At 33.1% G+C, this 26,243-nt stretch overlaps 2 protein-coding genes across 2 annotated transcripts in view; one reads left to right on the top strand and one right to left on the bottom strand.

The window, feature by feature from the left end:
- Positions 1-6,097: 6,097 nt before the first annotated feature.
- Positions 6,098-16,257, bottom strand: LOC124541923 (importin subunit alpha-1-like). The gene is made up of 11 exons (XM_047119854.1): positions 16,056-16,257; positions 15,567-15,714; positions 15,254-15,401; positions 13,882-13,963; positions 13,180-13,397; positions 11,784-11,875; positions 11,008-11,186; positions 10,159-10,352; positions 8,764-8,935; positions 7,281-7,382; positions 6,098-6,358 (listed from the first exon to the last, which is right to left on the bottom strand). Exons 1-11 carry the CDS (start codon positions 16,116-16,118, stop codon positions 6,227-6,229), a joined length of 1,530 nt encoding a protein of 509 aa, XP_046975810.1. The 5' UTR covers positions 16,119-16,257; the 3' UTR covers positions 6,098-6,226.
- A 1,083-nt stretch (positions 16,258-17,340) lies between these two features.
- LOC124542001 (homeobox protein PKNOX2-like) overlaps positions 17,341-26,243 on the top strand; it is a 44,022-nt gene continuing 35,119 nt past the window's right edge. The window contains exon 1 of the mRNA XM_047119953.1: positions 17,341-17,664. The gene's annotated coding sequence lies outside the window, so the exon portion shown is untranslated. The remainder of the gene's footprint in view (positions 17,665-26,243) is intronic.

Below are 26,243 nucleotides of genomic sequence, written 5' to 3' on the forward strand. Positions count from 1 at the left end.
TCGACTTATGAGACTGAAGTAAACCTACGATACAAATCCACCGAGAATACTATCTCATTGTGTTATTTATTTGGTGCATTGCCAACAAAATACTCTCTAATACATTGTAATACTAACACATATTAAGTTAAGAACTAGAGGTATCATAATTATAATTGCTATCGACATTCAAACGAGGCAGGCAATATAATAGGTTGGGGAAAAAGTTTCTTCGTATTTTATATGAAAATTCAAAAAGTTTTTTTTTATAGTTTATTTACATTTGACTAAAGTATGTAGGTGCCATTTTGTTCCATAACTTTTTGCCATCTTGTTGGTAGTGACATGATCCCATTGCTGTAAAAATTTTGGGGCTTCGAAAAACTGCGACAAGTGGTTTTGGCAGTCCTCTCGTGATGTTAACCTGACACTGCCTAAGGAATTCTGCAGAGACTGAAACAGATGAAAATCTGAAGGTGCAAAGTCAGGACTATATGGCGGATGCATTAATACCTCCCAGCCAAACTCTCGTAATTTTTGTTGAGTGGCTAAAGATGTGTGAGGTCTAGCGTTGTCATGGTGAAAAACCACACCCCTTCTGTTGATCAATTCTGGCCGCTTTCTCTCAATTTCTTGCTTCAATCTCATCAATTATTCGCAATACAGATCTGAATCGATGGTCCTGCCGGGTGGTAACAGCTCATAATGAATGATGCCCTTCCAATCCCACCATACACACAGTATTACCTTGTTGTGAGTTAATCCGGGTTTTGCCACAGTCTGTGAAGCTTGACCGGCCTTTGACCACGATCTTTTTCGCACGTTCTTGTCGTATGGGATCCACTTTTCATCACCAGTTATCAGCTTCTTCGAAAAATGGTTCGGTTTCATTACGTCGTAATAAAGAATCACAAATGAGTACACGGTTCATTAGGTTTCTTTCAGTGAGTTCATGAGGCACCCATATATCGAGCTTTTTTGTGTACCCAGCTTTATCTTCATCAGCTTATCAATTGCCAGTTCTTCAGCTACATCGTAACTACTAATATGCCGATCTTGCTCCACTTTTTCAAAAATGGCATCAATTTTGTCCGTAACAGGGCGACCAGAGCGAGATGCATCTTTGATATCAAAATTTCCGGCTTGAAAACGCTTAAACCAAACTTGCGCTACTCTCACAGATACTGCATTAGGTCCATAAACATCACAAATTTTTTTCGCGGCTTGAGTTGCATTTTTACCTTTTTTATAGTAAAATTTTAAAATGTATCGAATTTCTTCTTTAGATTCACTCATTTTAACAACAACAAAAACAAATGAAAATCACACAAATTCCTATTTGAATTTGGAAGTGCCTTCTAAAGAAATTAAAACTTTTTAATGATACCAAAACCAGCCAGATACAAATGGTATAGCCAAAGAGATTTTATTACAAGTTCATACATACGATATGCGAAAAGACTTTTTCCCCAACCTAATATTTAGTTACTTAAAATAAAATGTTTTGGTGTAGTTTTCAACAGAACGAATGTTTAAGATCCTCAAAATAAGCGGTGTACTATCTACGATAATGTACAATTTTCGATACAAAGAAAATGCGCACTGTCTGTAAGATACAAATCATCATTCAGACGCATCAAAGAAATTTGATGAGTGAACTAGTATTCAATTTGCATATTAAATTCGTTAGGCTGTTTTATAGAAAGTCTGCATATCTATCAGTTTTGGCTACTAGATTTAAAAAATAAATTACTAAGAAATATTTTTAATATTCACTTTTCTTATATGAAGAAACTACGGATTTAATATAAATAGGAAGTCACAAAGGGCAAATAAAAACGATTTTGGACAAATTATAGAATGTATGACCAATTATAAATGTAATGTTTACAGAACCGCGCTAAAATTATCTTTTTATAATAATATATAGGTAAATTAAATAAATATGGCAATGGCAACATTAGAAATAACGTCAAATTTCGTGACTTGTCAAATAATCACAATTTCTGGAAAGCCACGCTCAAAACATAACAAAAGGACTCAGGAGTTTAAATTAAAACTTAGCAAAACTATTTACAATGGCTGACAAGCAAAAGGTTGATCTAGGTTTGTTGGAAGAGGACGACGAATTCGAAGAATTTCCCACCGAGCGTTAGTATTACTGCGTCGTATTAAATTTGATACAGAATTTCAGTTTTATTTCGTGCTCTTAACTAACAATTTTTTTTAAAAACGTCAATCGTTTTTACTGGTGTAACAATGGAATCGAATAATTTAAAAAATAATATAACTTTTTTTGTATATCTATATGCCTAAACTGGCAAAGGCATCATAGTTCAGTTCATTAAAGAGGTTTAATGTTATTGATTTAAAATATTTAGAAAAACTTAATATTTATATTTGTTTAATAGATTGGGGTACAGAGGATGCTGATGATGAAGATGTATCAGTGTGGGAAGACAACTGGGAGGATGACATCGTACAAGATGACTTCAATCAACAACTAAAGTATGTAACTTGATATATAACCTCATAACTATTTGTAGAGATAATTTTAGTATTTTTAAGTCTATTTACTTGAGGCTATTCTAATTTCAAAAAAATTAAGACTATAAAAGACCTTTGACACTGAAAGTAACAGCCCATAAATTTCCCACGGCTGGGATAAGGCCTCCTCTTTCGTTGAGGTGAGGGTTTGGAACATATTCCACCACACTGTTCCAATGCAGGTTGGTTAAATGCACATGTGGCAGAATTTCGATGAAATTAGACACATGCAGGTTTGCTCACAATGTTTTCCTTCACCGCCAAGATGAATTCTAAACTTTGACACTGAATTGACACTATTAGTGTTGAGCTAGGCGAAGCTTACTGCTATTTGAGTAAAAACCAACCATGTCGTACTCACTTCTACTTTATAGAGTTTATCGTTATAAAGGATGACATTACAAAGAGTTTACACTGTATATTGTTTATGAACAAACTTGACTGAATACTGTTATCCAACACCTTTCATTCTTGTTAATAAGTTGCCCTTAAATACCCCCCAACAGGGGGTCTGTTGGGGGAAAGCCTTCTTTCTTTTTAAGCTTTGTCACCATACTTTACCATGGTACATCCAAATGCATATTTTCTGATACTGTTATGAAATCAGTACATTTAAATAGTTGAAGCAAAATTTTGTATTGCAATTATAAAATTTTTATTTTATCAAATATAACAGCATACTTTTATTTGTTACAGGCAACAACTGGAGAAACTTCGTGAACAGAACATGAGTTAATTTAGGCATTAAATTTGAAAACTGCCCAGCAGTTAAAATATTCTTTTCTTTTTATTTTATTCATTAAGTTGTCATAAAATTAAATTAATAAAGTAAAATATTGTTTTATTGAATTGTATTACCCTACCCTAGAATTAAGTGCATGTTAAATCTGCATTTAGAATGGGTATGATAATAGCTCAAACGAGTTGGCATTGATCTGTTTTTGTACTATTGAAAGAGTGAGGCACATTGTAGTGCTCAAAATTCCTTGTTTTAACAGCAGGATATAATGGATCTACATAACCATGAAGGAGTCTGATAAAAAATGATTACTATTATATTTTTTGCTTAAGGTGGGTTAAATTAAATTTTAAACCTATTTTTTGTGATATTATTTGGTATATAAGTATTATATTATACTGCAAATAAAAACAAATTCATAACTTACATTTTTTTCTTATTTTTTTAATTTCCAGTAAATAATTTGATATCCATAATTGACCTAACTGAATCAATCAGATGATAAAATTCGTATCAATAACATTCCTGATGAACTATATTTATATATACAATTGTTACATTTATTTTTTGATAGTTTTAAGTAGGGTTGTTGAGGAAGAGGATTTGTCACGCGTAAAGAGGATGCGGGTGAGGATGAGGATATTTTTCGAGAAAGAGGATGCGGATGAGGAAGTGGATTAGGAAGATGGAAATTAAAAATACTAGCGAACCCAACCAAAAAGCCGCTATCCTGTCAGTTTATAACATACATACACTAAAAATAATAAAACTATTCTCAAAACACACAATAAACAATCATCAAAATCGGTCCAGCCGTTATGAAGGAGTTCAATAACAACACAAGCACACAAAAAAGATGAGTGAATAATACAATTTATTTTAGGAATTCAAATGATATGTAGTATATAATAAGTGATAGTTTATAATTCTTTATTAATTACTTAAGTCGAATATATTATTCATCAAAATAAAGGTTAGTATTCCTTAGATAAATAATCCATAGAAGTTAGGCCGTACAGCTCCCAAATATTTCTGATCATTTTTCCACCATAGAAGACTATGTTCATGCAAAATGGACTCATTTTACTTTAATGTCGTTATTTAATAGCAACTTTAGTACGACGCACCTATCATCTATTGGTAATATTTCATTTTCATCGTCACTATTTGGTTCAGAGGCTAGCATTTCGGCTAACATTGACTGTACAATCTTACCCGTGGAATCGGTGGCTGTCGGGCAGGATGTGTCTTTTAGTAGACACGGTAGCTTCAGGTTCCTCATAAATTGCTCTAAAAATTGGAGGAAGCGATAGAGGAAGAGGATTTTTAAATTTCATTTATGAGGATGCGGTATCGGTTGAGGAACCCAAAATTTGCGGAACTTTCGCATTATGAGGAAGCGGAAGAGGAATCCTCAACAACCCTAGTTTTAAGCAGAGACAGTTATTAAAAGCAAATAACGTTGCTGAGCGAACAAAAAGCATTTGCGAAGTTGTCTATTATTTTATTATGTAGTATTTTAATATCTTCCTTTTATAGTAGGTACAAAAAGAAAACAAATTATAAAAAAAATTATTTATTTCTAAAATTTACACTACAATTAACTACTGAAACATGAGACCGGCTCAATTATCAATGAATAAAAATACAAACAGTTACAGTTGGCTACAAGTTGATTGCCGATGGGGCCTGAAGTAACCAGTGATTGGTCGTTAGTATAAATAAAAAATCTCATTATCAATGATAGATTTCTTTGTATTTTAATATCTAATTGATTCGATTTTTTTTTGTTTTATTTACACCCTCGTTGAAACAACCTTGACCCTTTACTTGGAACAGTTTTCAGTTTGTTTGCAGTTTAGATGCATATATGGGAAATACACCATTATTACAATTTAAGTGCATTCAGCAGATGGTGTACTGTTCTAATAGACCATAGACACTACCTAAGGTCCCCCATAAGGCTTTCATGACGAATACATAATTACATAGTAACCTCGATATACTCGAGAAAAAAACCAATACAAAAATTTTGAGTACAGTATAATAATTGTTAAAAAAAAATGGTTAATAAAATATTATCTAACTTATATACAACATATAGAACACAGTAATCATAACAAAAGGCACATTTTAACGACTTCAGACGTTTTCATGGCAAATCGGCATATACAGTCATTTATCACGAATTTACTTACATTCATAAAACATTGAAAATGCCGACTTGACATGATGTTTTAACATAGGATTTTTATAGCTTTTTTCATTTTTTTTTAATCTCAGGCTATTGGCTTATTCTTTATATACTCGCCGCATGAATAGCTTAACATAATAACTCCTTCGCATAGCTGGATAGCCATCATACAATTAGCTATTTAAAAAGATCACTTACATTTTCTTTTAAACATATATTCATGTAAAAAACGGTATGATTTAAAAAAGTTAGAAATAAAATCACAGAGTACACACATTTTTACAAAATCATCAATGTGAATACCTATTGATATAGGAGAAATTTATATATAAACGTCTTACTATTATTTCAAATCCTCTCTTTTAAGAAGCACATATAGTACGACACAAGTTAGATGTAGCATCGGAAAATGCAATGGAATGAAAATAAAACCGATTACTGGCGATTTACACAACCAATAGAAATAGCTCCCTATCGCGCCATTCGACGCTATTCGTCGCTATAGATTCTCGCGTCAGAGAAAGCAAGTGCATGTAAATCGACGCGTCATATATTAGGTCATATGATATTATAAGTTATTTACCTTTGTGCAAAGATCATATTCGCATGAGAAATGAATATCGATAATTTGGGTTAGCGTACTCAATTCGGATGTGATCGGTTTTACGAATTTTGCCGATGCTACACCTAAGTTGTGTCGTACTATAACTAGATATTATTATTTGATTATTATAGTACAACCAGTCTTTATTTCCCAAGTACATTGGTTAAAAATTGATGTTTCCATCTGCTTCGGTCGGCGCAAATTGGTACACATCTGCCGACTCCTGAGGTTGGGTGTTACGATCTTCTTGATCGACGAAGTAGTTATCCAAGATATGGAGAGCTTTCTTATAGATCTATATGAGAACAAAATATATAATTAGTTATTAAGTAAAAAGTACAGAGGACGTTTTTTGACGAGTTTGAATGGGTACTTTTTTATTTATAAAGTAATTTCGGTACCCACCGTAAAAGAACATAAATAAACAGTTACTTGCGCATTTATAATATAAGTATAGTCTATACTCGCAGGCACAGCTAGTTTTATAGACTAGTTTGAATTTAACAAAAAAAAAAATTATTGTAGCCAAGTCACTTCTTATTGCATCACTTATCTCCCAGTGAAAATCCCGTCAAAATTGGTCGAAACAAACAGGCAGACAAAAATGGTAATAAGTATTATTTTCATATATGTACCATGCATACATACATGCATTGAGTAAAAAGGGATATTTTAATATTACAAACAGACACTCCTATTTTATTACATGTATAGATAATAATTATAAAACCACCCAACATTGAGTGGTCAAAGCCTATACAATGTTATGATTCCCATTTCGCCTAAAATTACACTGGCTTACTCAAATTTCAATGCGAACTTATCAATAAAAATAAATTAATGTTTGTTCGTAACTAACTAACCGCCTTGTGGATTGTGAGCATTGTGATTATAGATAAAGAGTTTTTGAGTAAAGGTTGTTTAACTTCGATAATCGACTTAGAACTTGGTGAAATTTCAGTAACATAATTACTATAATATCTAACACTTCAAACTTGCCTCATATTTGTGTCACAGAATATCTTTATATCAGATACACAACAGATTATCACACAACTATTACTCTTTACAACTACTCATCCCTTTTTTTCAATTTAAGCAGAACAATATAAATTGAAAAGAAAAAGACAATATCATCGGTTGATTCAGTACGGATCAGTCATACAAAATCAGACATGTGTACAATTCCTTAAGTATAACTTCAATTCAGATCATACCTGTTCATTTTCGTGCTCTTGCAACGATTCGATGCGATCCAACGCACCAATCTCCTCGAGTTTTATACAAAGTGGTTCGACTTGACCAAATTCCGCGGCAGCCTGAAATAAAGAAACGATTAGTTGCTAGGCATTTTTATTTCATCTCAAATCAATGCCCAATTTCGCATTTTTTTATAGAATAGGTTGGTGGACGAGCATATGGGCCACTTGATGGTAATTGGTCACCATCACCCATAGACAATGACGCTGTAAGTAATATTAACTATTCCTTACATCGTCAATGCGCCACTAACCTTGGGAACTAAGATGCTATGTCCCTTGTGCCTGTAGTTACACTGGCTCGCTCACCCTTCAAACCGGAACACAACAATACTGCATACTGTTGTTTAGGGGTAAAATATCTGAGTAGAATAATAAGTGGGTGGTACCTACCCAGGCGGGCTTACACAAAGCCCTACCACCAAGTAAAGCTACATCTATATTAAATATCTGAATCAAGATACGTGCCATTCATACTTTAGTATTCACGATTTATTTCTACCAATGAAAATTGAAAACTAAGATGTTGTCAACAAAAGTTGATACTGGCCTAACGAATATTGACTGTAAACTTATTATATTTGTAAAATGAAAAAAAAAAACACAAGTTACAAACTAGCCATGTTCAGACATTTTAGAAATTACACCAAAAAAGACAACAACTTTACAAGAAGAGTATATCGATCAATGATTATGAGTTCAAATCCTGGGCAAACACAATTGAAATCATGTGGTTAAGTTGTATTTAAAACTCATATCGCGATCGGAGGTGAAAACTTTGTTAGGGTGACGTGATACGATCTGCCACGTATTGGAGTAAGCTACATAATATAGTCCAACACAACTCAGATGTAGCATCGGCAAATTCAATGAAACCGATTACTGCCGATACAACAATAGACATATCGCGCTATTCGACTCTATTCGTCGCTATAGATTCTCGCGTCAGTTCAACCCGAAATAACAAGAGCATGTAAATCGACGTGTCAAATTGATGACTATATCAGTTCACATGATATTACAAGTTATCACGTTTGTGTAAAGATCATATTCACATAAATAAATATTGATAATTTGGCATAGCGGACTTATTCGGATGTGATCGGTTTTACGAATTTTGCCGATGCGACATCTGAATTGTGTCGTACTATATCTTCTGCTCAAAACGGGCATATCTCCAGTAGTGGGAAGTTAACAGCTTGTCACTAAACTTTTTATACCAAAAAGAACTAGATAGAAATAATCATTTAAGTAAAACTAGTTATTACGGATTTGAATCGCGTATATTAATTATTTTGGACATCCCGACGTTTCGAGCACTTTACAGCGTTCGTGGTCACGGGTAGACTGCCTGTGGTCACGGGTAGACTGCCCGTGTGTGTTATTTAAATGTGTAATAATCGCGAAAATTTAAGACAACATTATAGAAATAATCACTTACCTTCATCAATTGTGTGAGTCCGTCCAAAACCACAGTGACGGCACGTTGGTCGGGCGACGCCAGGATGGCGCAGTAAGGCTCCAAGAAACCGGCCGATATTAACGCATCCAACTGCCCCGGAGTTCCTCCCAGGCACAGATTTGTTATTGCCCAAGCTGCTTCTTTTTGGCATCTATAATTAAATATTGAATATGTTTATATAATATGGCAATATTTCATTTTCTACCATGCGCTCCTTACCCTCCCGTAACTACGAAGAAGTATATCCTTAATTTTATATTATTAATACATATTGTTTCGAAATATTTGTTGTGGTATAAAATGATAATTATTAAAACGCAATTTTCTTCTCAATGGAGTGATAGCAAATGAAATATCTTTTTTTTTAAAGCTTTTTTTAAGCATTATTAATGTTTTATTCTTATAAACGCCTGACATGGGTATATGTATGGCGTTCCAATTCTTATTAAATTTTTAACCTCGGACTGAATTTAGTCATAATAAAGGACGATATACTACGATCTCTTCGCTCGTATTGCATTTGTTTTTGACGGCGGCACAGTACACTTTAAATACTGCTGTAAAAACATCTATACATAATAAGCTATTTGACTGGCATTTTAAAATACCATTTTATATTATTTAGTAGAGGTTCAGGAACCCAGTAAAAGTTGTTTTTGTGTGTATAGTGCGTTTTATGTGTGTGCATGTGTGTTTTTAAAAAATGCATTTTTATTTATGGCTTTTCTAATAAATTATCTTCAACTTATGTTTATAAATACCCATTTTAAAACTCATAATATATGCTGATTACAATATCACCCTGCAGCTCAGCATATATTTTCCTTCCATACTTCATTGTCAGACATCTCACAAGTAACATACACTTTATTTTTCTCATTGTCAAATAGGCTATTTGACAATGTGTGAAAAATAAATTGTGAAATATTGTAATCAGTATATATTATGAGTTTAAAAATGGCTATTTACTAACAAAACTTGAAAATAATACTTAATTTATTCAAAAATCAATAATTAAAAATGCATTTTTTCAAACATTTGTCACGTGACACAAAACGCTCCTGATTGGCCGGGCTTATGAGGAAGTCACTTTCTTGTACACCTTGCTTTTCTACTATATGTATCACAGATTAAAATACAGCAAAGTGACGTCACCGACACCATTGCAGCGCCATATTGTCCCAGTAGCGTTTTTGCGCGTTATTTAAATATGGAATTTTTAATATGATATTTTTCGGCAAATATGTACTACTGATATTACTGGGTTCCTTAACCTCTACTAAATAATATAAAATTGATTTTAAAAACCAATCAAATAGCCTATAGCCTAATTAATGACGTACTATTACATATTACTATGATGTATATACTTACTTGATGTCCTCGGTGGTGAGAACAGACACGAGATGCTGCAACAACCCCTTGTCGACTGCCATCTGGATCTGCGTCTGAGTCCCTGCGAGCACGTTGCTGACGGCCCAGGCTGCTTCCTTCACCAGCGACGGCTTCCCGCAGTGCATCAGCGCTACCAGGTGATCCAGACAGCCTGCTTCCAGGCAACGATCCGTCTGGAAAATTACGATGAAAAGATAATGATGCCGACAGTTTCCACAAGTTGATTGATAATACAATGAACATGTTGTGCCCGCGACTTGATTTTAACTAAATTTATTGTTCAGTTCAAAAACTTTCTATGACTTATTATTTATTAAAAGTAGTCTACATAAGTTAAACCTTATTACATTATATTGCTTGTGAAAGTCTTGTCAAAATCGGTCGAGCTGTTCCATTAACCGAAACAAACAGAGAGAAAATAATTAAAAAAAAACAATAATAATTTGTAAAATATACATTTAGTGAACTGGAAAACTTTTTTATTATAAATAACAAGAACTTATTTTATTGAAAACTTTATATAATAAAGCTATTATAACAAGCATGGAATAATATGCACATAAATCTATTTTAGATTAAGTCTTGTTTATATTTTTCTCCAAATTGGAATCATCATGACTCTGCTCTGTCCCTATGTATGCTTAGATCTTTAAAATTACACAACGGATTTTGATGCGGTTTTTTTTAATCGATAGAGTGATTCGAGACTAAGATTTATTTTAATACTACATGGACATTAGTAGACATTGATAATTAAGATTTTCTCTACTATATTTAGTGATAAAGGATCTGATATGATTAAGTATCATGTAAAAGTATTAATCTTACTTGTACATCCGAGCCGGTAAGCATGTTTCCGACAGCTCGCAGCGCTGGAGTGCGGACGGCTGGCGACTTGTGCTGCAACAACTTAACCAAGCGCGGTAGGAGGTGTTTTGTATTTTGCACTTCTTCTATACGCTCATTTGGACCGTCGGTTAAGTATGAAAGGGCCCAGCATGTGTCCGCTGTGAAAAAAAATAATTAATTAAGTTATTAATTATTACTTTACTGCCTGAGGCAAGATGGCCCAGCACTTGGTTAGACTTTAGGTCTTGTTTATTATCTCGTGCTCGGCGGTGAAGGAAAACGTGAGGAAACCTGTATTTGTAACAATAACATGCATTGGAGCAGCATTGTGGAATATATCCCTAAGAGAAACCTTCTCCTCAAGGGATCAAATTTAAAGGGTTTTATTGTTGTGCGTTATATAAATTACAATTCAGTTATTTAAAACCTGTGTTAAATTGCATTACATGTCAATAAATTAAACCTCCTCTAACCCTTTCAGTACTAGCAGCTAAGTATGTAACCTATCTGTTGTATTGCCTATTGTATTTTGTATGTATGTATATTTACTTTGAATTATTAATACACTAGCCCACTATGTTTTCTCTTGTAAGTCTCTTTCAGTATCGTTGCCTGGAAGATATTTCTGCTTAGTGATAAGGCCGCCCTTTGCATATGTTTGTAGTGATTTTGATTTTAAGCTTTTTTCTTGTATTTTGTTCATTTTCTGTGTGCAATAAAGCTGTTTATTATTATTATTATTATAAATTTCTTACCCAGCACTTCTTGGTCAGCTACAGTGAGAAGTTCCGAAACATAAGGCAGCGCTGGGGCGACTAGTTCAAATTTCACTAGCGGATTTTTATTCCTGTAACAATTGTTTAATTTGTAAGTAAATTCACAACCATCATCAGACATTCAAATACATTATGGTAGAGAAACATCAAAACAACCAAAAATATTTTTGATTTGTCGGAAGATTCAAGTTTGCCATGAATGTATATATATAGATATAAGAAAGGAAAAGAAAGAAGGATATAGCGAGTAATATGATCTGAACAGAGAGCTTTTCCAAGTTGTTACCAACGTCCTAGCTTTTCGCATTCCCTCAAAATCTACAGGACTACCATTTACATGGAAGTAAGGCTCTGTGTAAACCTTTTTACTTTTTATTACCATCACCATCTGCAACAATGAAGGGCTTGCAGGTGCATTGCCGGCCTTTAAGAAATGCTTACTTTTTCTTGAACTTCCTATATTCCCTCAGTAGGTTCCCAAATCGTATCTGTTCAGAAAAACCGCCTCCAAAAGATTCCACAGAATGGTTAAGTGATGCAGCAAATGCCTTAAAAGTTGTGGACTATTGGACATCTTCCTTAGAAGCGGGTGAAATTTGGAATTTTGAGGCGATGTCCACAGATGAATTTAGCCGTCCCCATACCCAACATACCTTGTGAAAAATGTGGTGTAAAACGCAGTACAAAATGTAGAGTGATCCAACATCTCTAAGCAATGCCAAGAGATCATAAAGGTCGTAAAGGTTTCGTAAAGTCAGAGACAAAAAATAATTTGACAAAAAAAAAGCCCCTGAATTTCTTTCGTCGATTCTTCTCAGGTCAGGGTGTTCCTTTTTCCGAACCGTTGATAGTGTTTAATTTGACAATCAATAAGTAAGTGTAATGCTATATTGAATAAAGGAATTTGAGATTTTTGAAAGGGTTTGGTCATCGATAATTCGAGCCGCTATATTAGAAATGGTCAAATCGAAGAAGCTGGTACTGGGGATATAAAAAAAAGAGCCAGACTACGAGTTTAAATAAAACTAGTTATTACGGATTTTAATCGCGTATATTAATTATTTTGGACATCTCGACGTTTCGAGCACTTTACAGCGTTCGTGGTCACGGGTAGACTGTCTAACCGTCTACCCGTGTGTGGTCTAACCGTGACCACGAACGCTGTAAAGTGCTCGAAACGTCGGAATGTCCAAAACAATTAATATACGCGATTAAAATCCGTTATAACTAGTTTTATTTAAATGTGTAATAATCGCGAAAATTTAAGACAACAGACTACCAGTTCTGGTAGCATAGCAACCTGCAGAAGCTGGTATATTAAAAAGCTGGGGATATTAAAAAAGAACTAGACTATAACTTCTGGTAGCATAGCAACCTGCAGAAGTTACTGTAGGTCCAAGCGGCGGTCCGCAGCTGACTGGGCGCTGTGGTTGGCGTGAGGTGCGGCAACAGCGCGGGCAGAGCGCCGTGGGCGAGCACGGCGTCCCGCGGCGCCGCGCCGTCACCCGCGATGTTGCCCAGCGCCCACGCACTCTGCTCGCCCACCACGCCGCCGCGCGCCAGCAGAGACACCAGCTTCGGGATCGCTCCTCCCTAGTCCACGAGTGGGATCAGTTGTGTATTTAATGAATATAGCCAAAGTGTGCTTGGACGACATTTTTTAAAGTTGTTTTTTAGAGTTGAAATACAAAATTTTGCAACGAATGGTTGTAGGAACTATGTACAAAGTTGTTCAATATTTATATTTATTTATTTTTGAAAAATCAAGACAAATTCACATTATTTATTTATCTATGTTGTAGTCCCTTATAGGAAGTCACATCATGTACCATAAATTATACGCCTTTAATTTTATGCTTTTGAAAATATTCAAAATAAAAATACAATAATATTTTTAGTATGAAATAACAAATCAGAATAAAGAAAGAAGTTTTAATAGTTAAGTTTATTTTTTTTTTTTGTGATTATACCTTATTATATATCTTTTGGTGTAGTTATCTAAATATTTACCCTTTAAGAGTAGAACTACATAAAAGACTAAACACATTTCTTTTTCTAACAGTAAATTAATACTTACATTGATAACAGCCATCGTATGTTCATGAGTGCCCGATGCAATATTTGTGAGAGCCCATGCTGCTTCGAACTGTAAATCTTGGCTAGAAACAAAAAAGTTAATTGTAGGTGCACATATTAGTTATGACAAATGTTAGGGACTGGTGGTAGGGCTTTGTCCTAGCCCGTCTGGGTAGGTACCACCCACTCATCAGTTATTCTACCACCAAATAACAGTACTCAGTATTGTTGTGTTCCGGTTTGAAGGGTGAGTGAGCCAGTGTAAATACAGGCACAAGGGACATAGTATCTTAGTTCTCAAGGTTGGTGGCACATTGACAACGTCATTGTCTATGAGTGATGGTGTCCACTTACCATCAGGTGGCCCATATGCTCGTTGCCAACCTATACCATAAAAAAAAACTGTACATCTTTAAGTTTTTAAGGATTGAGTGCAGGCATGAATAATGAAACCCCTAGTATCCTGATTGCATAGCATTTGATTCACATTTGCAAAACAAGACTCAAGACTTATGAACCCGTGATATTAAATAACAATGAAAAATAGTGACCTTTTCGGTATCTTAACAATTTATATTTAAAACAAAATGAATATTTACTACAACACTCCAATAGTAAGTAAGTTTACTTGGCATCAAACTAAGGCAACTATTTTATATGTGGAATTATATGTAATAATTGTAATTTCATACATTCAACAAATAAAAAATTAGAAGTCATCAAGACCCTTTTTAATGACCATAAACCAAAAGGATAAAAAGAAAATTACATTCCATAGACATATTTTGAATATAAATTGGTTCATAAGACTCTTCAGATTTAGACAATGTAATACAATTGTACTGGTCGGATTTATCCTAAATTTATGTTGAGTTAAATTAAACAATACTACAGCTATTATGATGAAACTTTTACAGTTAACTTATCAGTATTTAGAGGTCATCATAATAATATAACAATTTTTCAAACCGGAACACAACAATACTGAGTCCTGTTATTTGATGGTAGAATAACTGATGAGTGGGTGGTACCTACACAGATGGGCTTGCACAAAGCCCTACCACCAAGTGAAGTTACTGAGTAATACTTTATTAGTTTACAATATTTAATGTACTTATATGGTAAAGTGTATTTAAAACTATGTATATGGATAATCACCCTTTGGAAATTAAATATTTCTTAGGCCATATTTAGGCCATTTCAAATAAAAAATACACTTATTACAAATAAGATTATTCAAGTTATTATATGATACTAGAGCTTCACAGTATCAGTTGTGCATTGCAAGATCTGCATAGTAATATTCATTATGGTATATATATTACATAGTTATATGTAAATTATAATATGCTATCAGCGTTAAGTGTGTATACCATTCATCTCTATCGAGGGCATCCACCAATGGTTTTATGACGCCAGCGTTAACCATTACAGATATTGGAGGATTCTGCTCCCTAGATAACATACGTCTACCGGCTCTGGCTGCAGCTGTTTTCACGGCAAGATCGACTGATTTCAAACCTGAAAAATATACAACCTTTGTAAAAACCATTAATTATATCTATTTATATGGTTGTTTTGTTATTATTCTTGATTGCTTTGCACGGACAGACATTAAACCACATGTTATGGAGTGAACAATATTACTTCTTGGTTTGACTGAATAATTATGGTATTAATTATTACCTTGTACGATTTCTGCAGGTGTCATGAGCTTTTCAGTGTCCAACACCTCTCCTGCCTCCGGGGACATAGCCCTGCGTTTGAGGAGTTGCTCATCTCTTGCCTGTTTGCGGAGAGTCACGCTCAACTCGGCCCTCTTACGACGTAATTCCTGGTGTAAATTAAATTTTGTAAGTAATTAGTGCAAAGTTTAATGCATAAAAATTGAAAAAGAGACATTTTTTGATAGGAGGCAGTATATTTTTATGAAATCACGAAGTAATCTAGCTTAAGATTTTCATTGAAATATTTTTTAAATAAAAATAAACCAGATTGCATGCATTATGTACTGACTATGATTAAACAAAGAGATGCTAGTTTTTTTTTTTTTTAACACAATTTAAATAAAAAGTGCTAACAGATAGAACAAATTTAATTGCTAGGCATTAAGTAAATACTTAAAATGTTAACCCTGTGAATAATTTAAATATCGAATGTTCAAATATAACTTACAGTAGCTCCATGGCCAGCATTTTTGTATGAGGCTAATCTGGAAGTATGTGTACGTTCTGCCATTTTAATTCACTTTGATGATTAAGAAACTTTTTCGTAATAAATTAATTTGATAAATTTTAACAAAGGAACAATGTGCTGAGCTGTTGGGAAGAGATATGAAAATTTAAAAGCCAACGGATTCACTAGCCGGACTTTGAAAGTCCATATGCTTTGAGTGTTGTCGCACGTAAATATGTTAACAAAATATGAATGAATAAAAATATTTATGTAATACATCATTTAAACATTTCACGAAATTCGTATGACAAAATAAATCAAAACTTTTTATGAAAAATAATTAGCTTACACATACAGGATTTTTTTTTGAATTTTTTATTACGGCAACATTTCATTAGTGTTGTTGTTCTTGTTTTGTTATACAATCGATTATCTTACTTCGTTCATGCTGTCGGGTTTCTTTAGTCTGCATATTTTGTTTTATTTCTCGTACTAATTATTCACTACAATAAAGTAGCTTTTTAATTATTAAAATTAGGCTAAACAATGAAAATTTATTTAATTATAGCAAAGTAATGATCATTTTTATTTATCTATTATTTTTTTATATATTTCTATTTTACAAAGTTAATCAATACATATTAATAATTATTAATACATATTTTGTATTTCTTAAGGTTCCTTACTCTTAATATCAGTTATAATAATTTGAAACGAAATCTTAATTTAACTTTTGAGCATTGTCATAATAAGATAATATATTAAATCTTTAGGTTTTATGAAAGAGCCAATGAAGTAAGAAAAAGCTTATTAGACTTTAACTTCATTATTAATCAAACTGCATTGCGACTGCACGGTAGCATCGAATTAATGCAGTCGAGACAAAGATCTGAAAAAATCCTGAATAAAATAAGAAGAAGTAGGAGGCGCTTTTACGACAGATATTGAGTGGTGGGACGGGCCTAACATGCGCAAAGACGAATTACCCTGCATTATTACCGCGTTACATTATTATTAATCTCTGTCATGACCGACACTTTCATCCGGTGACCTTATAATGCAGAACGATTGTATATTAAAGTTATTAAAACAAGTTTACAAGCCATCATTGGCGTGTAATTACGCAAAACGTTACGCCGCTGGGCGTGACATCACAAATCAGTCCGGTCGGACTGAAGACAACACGTCTACTGTCCATCCCTTTCTAAATCTTGCGTTGGAAAGAGAGAAGCGATACGAGCCGGCTGGTGCTGATCGTATTCTGTCGAGGGTGTCGCCATTTTCGTTTTGACGAATATTGACAGCACGGCAGACAGACAGTGGCGCGGTCGTCGACGCAGCGTCTGCCAGACTATTTTTATTTTGATTGTGAATCATATAACAACCTGGCTTAATTTATTTATACATTATAAACATTCGATCGTAATTAATTCTGTATTTACAAAACACATACTCGTGCCGAGTGATATATTGTTAAAGCGGTTCCGATATTTGGTGCTAACCTCCTTCTTTTTTACTTGTGTTTTTGAGAACTGCAAGACGTGATCGATATGTGCAAGATGTATTACAGATGACTTTGCATTACGTTTGACATCGTGTTAATTATCTGGTAAGTATTTATGTGGATAAATATAGCTTTTATAATCATTTATTAAAGATTATTGTGATATTTCATTGTTCCTTTTTATAAGATAAGGTTTTTTTCTGAATTTTGTTGCTATAACTAGGTACTATGATTATTTTTCGCGTGTTAAATGTCAGATGTTCATTGTTGCGGTAGCTCCAGTTTGTTTACGAACTGTCACGGGCAGTATACGGCCTAAGATATATTGCCTGGGTTGGCGACTATGCGTGGGCCGCCGTAACAGACCAAAATCAACCTTACGCCCTGGTATTAAAGTATAAAATACATGAAGAAGAATCGCGATAACAGCCCGTGGAATTAATTTATCACACGCCGCGCTTGACAAGTTGAAAACATAAATTCGACCTTGGCGCACCACGTGGTTTGAAGTCGTTGTGCTTTCTTTTTATGTCATTGTTATCTGTGAAAATCGATTTTCGAAATATTATTTTATGCAAATTAATTGAAAAATAAACATCACTATAAACATGTAAATTATCGCTACATGATTTATTATCTACATTTCTTGTCAAATTCGTTAGACATTTCAAATTTTTAGACCTAATTTGAAATTTAATGGAAAATGTAACATATAATAATCTAGTATATTATTTTAATATTGAATCTTGGACCTTATCTGGATAGTATATTGTTGATTTTTTGTGTGAATATCTATGTATATGTATTTCTACAGTCGTCTTTGATTTTTTAAGTAAGTGCGTTACGAGTTTAACAAATCGAGCAATAAGAAAATTTAGGAAAGTATTTAAATAAAAATCAATTTTAATTATTCTAAAAAAATGTTTTTTTTATAAGCTTCAAATTTTTCACGACATTTTTATCGTCGTAATTTTCAACTACAATAATATTAAAGCTAGCTATTATTATATAAATAATTAAACATTGATGTTAGGATTATTGATAAATAGGTCTCTCAAAGTGATTAGATAAAAAAAATACCGAGATAATTATTGATAACTTTTTCGACATGATAATCTACAATCAATAGGCCTATATTTAATTATATTTCGTGAACAACAAATAAAAGTAATATAGATTGCATCGTAATTATAAAAAGAATCTAAAAACATTTGATCAATTATCACAAGATAAGCATATGATAAGTGCAATTTTTATTTATTTTTTAATATCGGAAATGGTTGCCTCGTGGATTTATAATGTCAATGTTTTGTCCCGAAGGTCAAGATAATTGGTTTAGAATGTATAAGAAAAATCTTGACAGATACAACAGACAACTAATTTTAAGCTTAATTGACTTGATACAACTTGATGTTGCTTCGTACTATTCCATCTGAATAGGAATCTGTATTGAGTGGGTGGTACCCACTCGATATAGACTCTACTACCAGGTAGTGATACTTATTATTGTTGTACTGTGGTTTGTAGGGTGTAAAACCGAGTGTAACTACAGCCACAGGTGATATAACACCTCAATTCTCAATTATAATCTTATCTAATGTAATAAATGACTTCATTTGTTTTTTTGTTACATCTTCTAATCATGATCATAAAATTTTGAACATGCATCATAATGGGTATTGAAAACAACATGAAATGCCTAGCTAGCCTCTCCTCTTCTTCAAAATAAAATCTAGGACGAGTATTCCTATTAATATAAATAATAGATTTATCACAATTTTTTACTCTACTGGAAAGTTGTAGTGTTATTTCTATGAAGCAGAGTTTTAAAGATCTCATATATTAACAATATTAATTAAAGTCGTAGATTTATTTTAGTAGATTTTTTTACTATGTTATGTTTAAAGATTTTATTGATTTGTCTATTGTACAAAACTTTCTGCCATTGTCATTTATTTTTAAATATTTTAATCAAATTATATAATCATAATTAAATTTGCTGCTTAGTGGGCACTTGCTAAGGTCTCTCTGTTATTCCGTGTCAATTCTAATTATTACACTTTCTGTGATTTTTATTTATGTAACAATTATTTACCTTTTGTCTGGCTCTCTCATCTCATCTCTGATCATTATAACATTGTTTTTTTTTTGTATTTTTGCAAATCTCTTTGGTATAAAATTTTAGGGTTTTATTTCAAATTAAAATATGATATAGTTATTTGTGTTCTGCTTGAATTAAATGATTTATCTATGAAATATGACTGATAATAAATTAATATCATATTATGTGTAGGTTTGTGATGTTATCCCTATTTTGTTAGTAGTTGTGTGCTAGACCAATGATATATCGTCAATTTGCTTTCAAATGACGTTTATTTGGCTTTCTTCTGTTTTCGTTGGAATATAGAGTATATATGTTTATATGTTAGTCTATACAAAGTATCAACTCGCGTCAAGTTTTACGTTTCAATCACTGTAGTAGTTACTAGCACAATATCCTGGCTTTGCATGGGTGCAATTTATTTATAAAGAAACTGCTATGGTGTGGATGTAATTTATACCCCATAGAATTTAGGAGTAATGTACCTTAGGTGTAATTGAATAGTTGGTTCAGGCGATTACTTCCTACATACAAACAAAATTTCTCTTCATAATCTATATATGTAAAAGCGACATTAAACTCGCTGATTAATAATGAAATCTCAGAAAATATAACACATACAAAGTTGAAATTTTGATAGGTTTCTTATAGGGTTTGAGCTGAGATGGCCTAGTGGTTCGAACGAGTGCATCTTAACCGATGATTGCGAGTTCAAACTCAGGCAAGCACTACTATATACAAGTGCTTAATTTGTGTTTATAATTCATCTCGTGCTCGGCAGTGAAGGAAAAAATCGTGAGGAAACCTGCATGTGTCAAATTTCATCTAAATTCTGCCACATGTGCATTCCACCAACCCGCATTGGAACAGCGTGGTGGAATATGTTTCAAACCCTCTCTTTAATGGAAGAGGAGGCTTTATCCCAGCAGTGGGAAATTTACAGGCTGCTACTTTACTACTTTACTTTATTCTTATAGGGTGCAGACATCCGCTGAGAACGGATTTTACGAAATTTCATCCCTAGGGGGTTTAACGGGGGTTCGAAGTTGATGTTTTATAAATTTCGCGCTGGTAAAGTCACATTTAGCCAGTATTAGTATAGATGTGGATATATAAAGATTTCTTGAACATACAGACATATGATATGTTTTATTATATTTTACTATGTTGCAAAAACCGGCAGACGTCCTGCCTGTGTACGTACATGAATATTTATGGCGATCGGTTGAACGGGAGTTGATGTGCTGCAGAGCTATCTAGGGGCGAATTATAAAAACAAATTGGGTTATATAAAAACCGTCTCAATAAAAATACACTTTTCTGGTGATTGGTCAAACGACGTTGAAACCATTATAAACTAGTTGTTACCGCGGCTTCGCCTGCGTTTTTGAGGTTGGTTGTCTAGTCCTAGGCAAAAAGATAGGCGATGTTCTTCCTCGGAGTTCAAGTTTACTTCATAACAAATAGGCTATTTGACAATACGAAAACTAAATTGTGAATTAAATTAATCAGTGTATATTATGAGTTTAAAAGTGGTTATTAACTAACGAAATTTGAAAATAATACTTAATTTATTCAAAAATCCATAAATAAAAATGCAAATTTTCAAACGTTTGTCACGTGACACAAAACGCTCCTGATTGGCCGGGCGTGTGATGAAGTCACTTTCTTGTAAACTTTGCTTTTTTACTATATGTACCACAGATTAAAATACAAGAAAGTGACGTCACCGACCCCATTGCATCGCCATATCGTCCAAGTAGCGTTTTTGCGCGCTATTTTAATATAGAATTTTTAATATGATATTTTTCGGCAAATATGTACTAAAAATAAAAATCATATGGGTTCCTTAACTTCTACTAAATAATATAAAATGTATTTTAAAAACGTATTTTAAAAAACAGTCAAATAGCCTATTTCATCAAATTCGGACAGACAGAGTTACTTTCACGTTGATATTATTGGTATAGAAGTATAGATTCCAAAGTAACTGTCTGTTTGTTTGTCGCTCTTTCACGGCTTAACCACTAAACCGAATTTGACGAAATTTGATATGATGCAAGCTTGAACTCTAACGAAAGACAGACCTTTTTTTGTCTAATATTTGATGATCTCTAAAGCACGAGCAAAGCTGCGGAGGGGAAGTAGTCTCAAATAATTAGTCAGATACCAATGATTTTTGGTTTTTTTTTTATCTTTGATAAAATTGAAATGCGGACCGGCAGATAGACCATCTGATGGTTAGTGAACACAACTGGCCCAAGGTGACTTCAAGGTAATTACACCAAGGGGATGATTACTACAGGTACAATGGAAACCTAAGCCAAAACTTGGGAAGGTTGTTGACGCATTAGTGATCTAAAATATGATTGATATTTCTTGTTGCACCAATTCCTATATGCAGCGGTAATTGCTAAAAATAAGCAGCCCATTTGAACCCTATAATTAAAAGCCATCTTCTCGTTACCTATACAAAAATTATTAAGGACACTAAATTGTATATTTCTGTTTTAAAATTCCTCAAATTCTAGTTTTGTTAATTGATAAATTTAATTGAAGATGGTATAGAAAAGCGTGGAGTTCGAATGCAAATAATTATTTCTTCAGACGATGATAGACGATACTTCATTTTTTTAATTATATAATTAACTTAATTAATTAAAAGAGTAAGCTTTGAACTTCTTGCCGGTTTCTCTCTGTAGAATCTACATTCGGAACCGTTAGTAACTTAAGATTTTAATTAGTCGTGTGATACGATGATTTGTTGTGGGTCAAATAAATTGGTTCATAAATGTGCAGCAAAATGGTTTATGGGGCATAAATCATAATAATCTATGAATTGTGTACAATATTCTGAAGAATCAAAAGAAATTTATTTTGAAGAATCGTTTAATAATTTACATGAGCTGGAAGTTCTGAAATGTTCCAATCCTCAGTGGTAATGAAGAAGTAAGCGTCTCATTCTCTCTTGAGGTCTGGAAGTTATTCTATAACTGAGCTACATTTGTAGATTGACTAAACCAATGTCTTTTGTTTCGTTGGCACCCCTAGGTAATAAATAGAAGTGTACCTCGCAGACGCCCTTTTCTATACAGTACCCTTGAAATGCGTTTTGTTTGCTTTCAGCGCTTTTAAAAAGATAATAATTGATACAGTTGATCTTATATTTTTAATCTCCTTCAAAGAAAAGAGTTTATCCATTCGCTTTCATTTATGAACTGGTTTAGTTGTTATTCTTTTTTGTTTTGGTGGGTTTCTTTTCCGTTTGGTCCCATTGAAATTTGAAGTTCGATTGTTTCTTCAATAAAGCTCTGAATGTTTATTTCTAACATTTGTTACTATTTATAGCATTCTTATTTTGAGTGCTGTCTCAATTAGATATCATACATATAGAGATGAGATGGCCCAGTGGTTAGAAAGCGTAAAACCCTCTCCTTAATGGAAGAGGAGGCCTTATCCCAGTAGTAGGAAATTTACAGGCTGTTATTTTACATAGTATAAAACTATAAAACAAAGTCGCTTACCGCTGTCTGTCCTTATGTATACTTAGATCTCTAAAATTAAGCGACGGATTTTGATGCGGTTTTTTTTAATAGAGAGTCATTCGAGAGGAAGATAATTGTATATAATAAATAATTATATACAAAAACCTATATTTTAGAAGTGTTTAATTTGTGTCTTAAATAAACAAATTTTGTAGTCGGTAGGTATATTAAGCATCATTATTGGACCGTGCGAAGCCGGGGTGAGACGCTAGTATTATTTAAAACGTTTTATATAGAGACAAAATCAATTGGCATACAGATGAGAAATGCACAAGACAGTTGTTTTGTCTTGACCATTTTTGTATAGATGCAAATACAGTTAAAACCCCCATCAGTGGCGGATTTACAAATCTGCCGCTAGTAGGCTACTTTTTTTGCAGTGATATTTCTGTCAGTTACTAGATTATTATTCCAACCCGCTATGTAGTGACGAGTATACGGATTACGGACGTAATGTGTATACATATAATTATAAGTATTTTTTTTTATTTCTTTAATATAATAAATATTTGGGCTAAATTTGCCGCCCCTCTAAATCTGCCGCCCTAGGTTCCAGCTTACTTAGACTACTGGTAAATCCGCCACTGCCCATACTTTTCATATCAATCGTTCTCTTGCTTGTCTTTAATATAATATTGTTGATGTCCAGTACCCTCATGACCGATTTATGCCTTGGTGACCTTTCTTCACAGACACTAGGCAATCACGCAATGAATCAAGGATTTGAGAGCTACGAGATATTATTTTACAGAAAACTTATAATTTTCAACTGCCATTGGAGTTTAAAGCTAGCCCCTACATTGGATGAATTTCAGATAATTTTTTAATGTTTTCTTAAAATAACAGTTACTTTTTAGATATTTAATGTTAAATGCTCAGATATCGTACAGTTGTTTTCGACATTTATATATAGTGGTAGGTATATTGGTACAGTCAGGGAAAGAAAAAGTTCGTCACCTTAAGATCTATTTTCATGTGCTCAGTCTGATCGAGAATGACATATTGCGTAGCAATGATTTGATGCTTAAAAAGTACTAAGAGTTTAAGACTCGATAAAGGAATGAATTTGAAAACTGATGAAGTTTTTCTTACTCTGACTGTATATAGTAACCAATATATACCTGAAAATAATTTGACCAATTGGCATATTAACTAATGTTTACTTTTAAAAACTTATAATCGTTATTCAATAACAGCACCTTAAAAGAAACATCATTATTTGTTTATTATTACCCTTACTGTTATGATTCTGATTAGTATAATTAATGATAGTGATCGTGATCGATAACAATAGTATTTTTTTAGAAGGCACTGAAGGATTCATGATCTTGTAAGGTTATTTTAATTGCACATTTCAAATAAACTGAACGGAGATTTGAGATGATATAGTTTTCTTTGGAACACTTAAGATTTAATGTATATGTGTTGCTAGTATTCTGGCTGATTTATTATACGATGTTGCCACCATCAATTCAAATCGAATTTTCATATTAATTGTGTAATAACTTTTTTTTTATATATAAACAATCTGGGGGGGTAAATATTCCACCTGGTGGGTAATAAGCCAAAACGCCCATAGATATAGTCGCCGTAAGAAATATAACCTTAAATCTTTAGTCTTAGGGCGGGAGACGTTACATCCTTTTTTCAGGTAAGTAAATATTATACGTAGCATCGCTGTATTGTTCTACATCGTTTATAGTGAAACTTACCCACTTGGATTATATCTAGAAGCGGCATTATGCTGTTTTTTTTTAAATGATTGATGAATTATGAATTTATATATATTTATTTACCTACCTTTTTATTTATCTAGGTATGGTATATACATTGAAGAATTGGGTTCTTAAAAAATATAGGAGTTGCAATCAATATGCACAAATTAAAAAAAAAAACTAATTTAAAAATAATATGAAGCTAAAAATAACCAATGGCATTCTTAAAAATAAAATACCGTCTAAATTTTGTCACGAATGCAGAAACCGAACGGAGAATTTAACGCAGCTTTCCCGCGAAAAAACCGCTTTGACAGCGAAAAAGGCGGGAACAGCCGCCATTACAGACAAGTGACGCCTCGGCCAGCGGTATAATTGGCGAGCTGGAGTTATGGACAGATTTTAATAACATTCAACCTCAAGTTATTGCTTGTTCATCTCGATGATATTTATCCTTTATTTTTTAAGCATATCTAACATGAGGTTATAGTGCAGAAAAGTTAATTAGAGGCAGCGTAATTTACATTAAGAATAGATACGTTCGTTTCTTTAATTAAGTTCTTTTAATTAGTGTATTCTTTGCATAATGAAAAACCGCAAGATCGTTTATTATCTAGGTTTTCTTTAAGTTTTTTTTTTTTATCTCAAGATTTTTTCAATAATAGTTGCCAGTCTTCGTTGTTCATAATGAAATGTTATTATTATTATTTTAATTAGGTCTAGAATACGATTTTCCTTTTTGGTGTCGATTTAGACAACGTTTTTATCTTCAATAATATTTCTGTAATTTTGTACGAAAATCAGGATAAAATCATTATTGTAATTTATTCTCTATTTCTTAAGCAGTAAGGACTAGTTTGTAACGTAATGTCGGTGTTCTTTGTTTAACTTAACGTATAATATTCAGATTCTAACCAGAAGCCAGTTTTAGATAGTGGAGAGTCAACGCAGAGAATTTACTCTTTTCAATGTACATTAGGTAAAATCTTTTGTGGGAAGCTAAAATTGATGGCAACTTTTCGGTTCAGTGAGTACGTGATAATTTTTTGAATTGGTAACTTTGAATTTTTGACATATTAGTGAACGATATAATATTTGGTGAGCGTTTAAGTCTAGAAGATTCGAAATTTGAGACCTATTTAGTGCTCTCATTAAAGGCTCGCTATATTTCAGAACTGGTTGTATCACACGGTTTTACCTGTATTATGTTTTAATTATACACGTAACGATACAAATGTCTTTCTCTAAGTCCGTCTGGGTAGGTACCATCTACCGGCAAATTGCAATACGTTGTATGTTATAATCCGTTAGATACTATAGATA

This window comes from Vanessa cardui, chromosome 29 (genome assembly GCF_905220365.1).
Source record: "Vanessa cardui chromosome 29, ilVanCard2.1, whole genome shotgun sequence".
Lineage (NCBI taxonomy): Eukaryota > Metazoa > Arthropoda > Insecta > Lepidoptera > Nymphalidae > Vanessa > Vanessa cardui.

Bases quoted from the DNA above. Each gene is read 5' to 3' on its own strand.
- LOC124541923 (XM_047119854.1), bottom strand. From the start codon at position 16,118: ATGGCAGAACGTACACATACTTCCAGATTAGCCTCATACAAAAATGCT. The intron at 7,383-8,763 runs GTAAGTGATTAT...TCTTTATTTCAG, and splicing joins GACTCACACAATTGATGAAG to GCTGCCGCGGAATTTGGTCA. The intron at 6,359-7,280 runs GTATGATCTGAA...GTTCTCATATAG, and splicing joins AAGAGCACGAAAATGAACAG to ATCTATAAGAAAGCTCTCCA.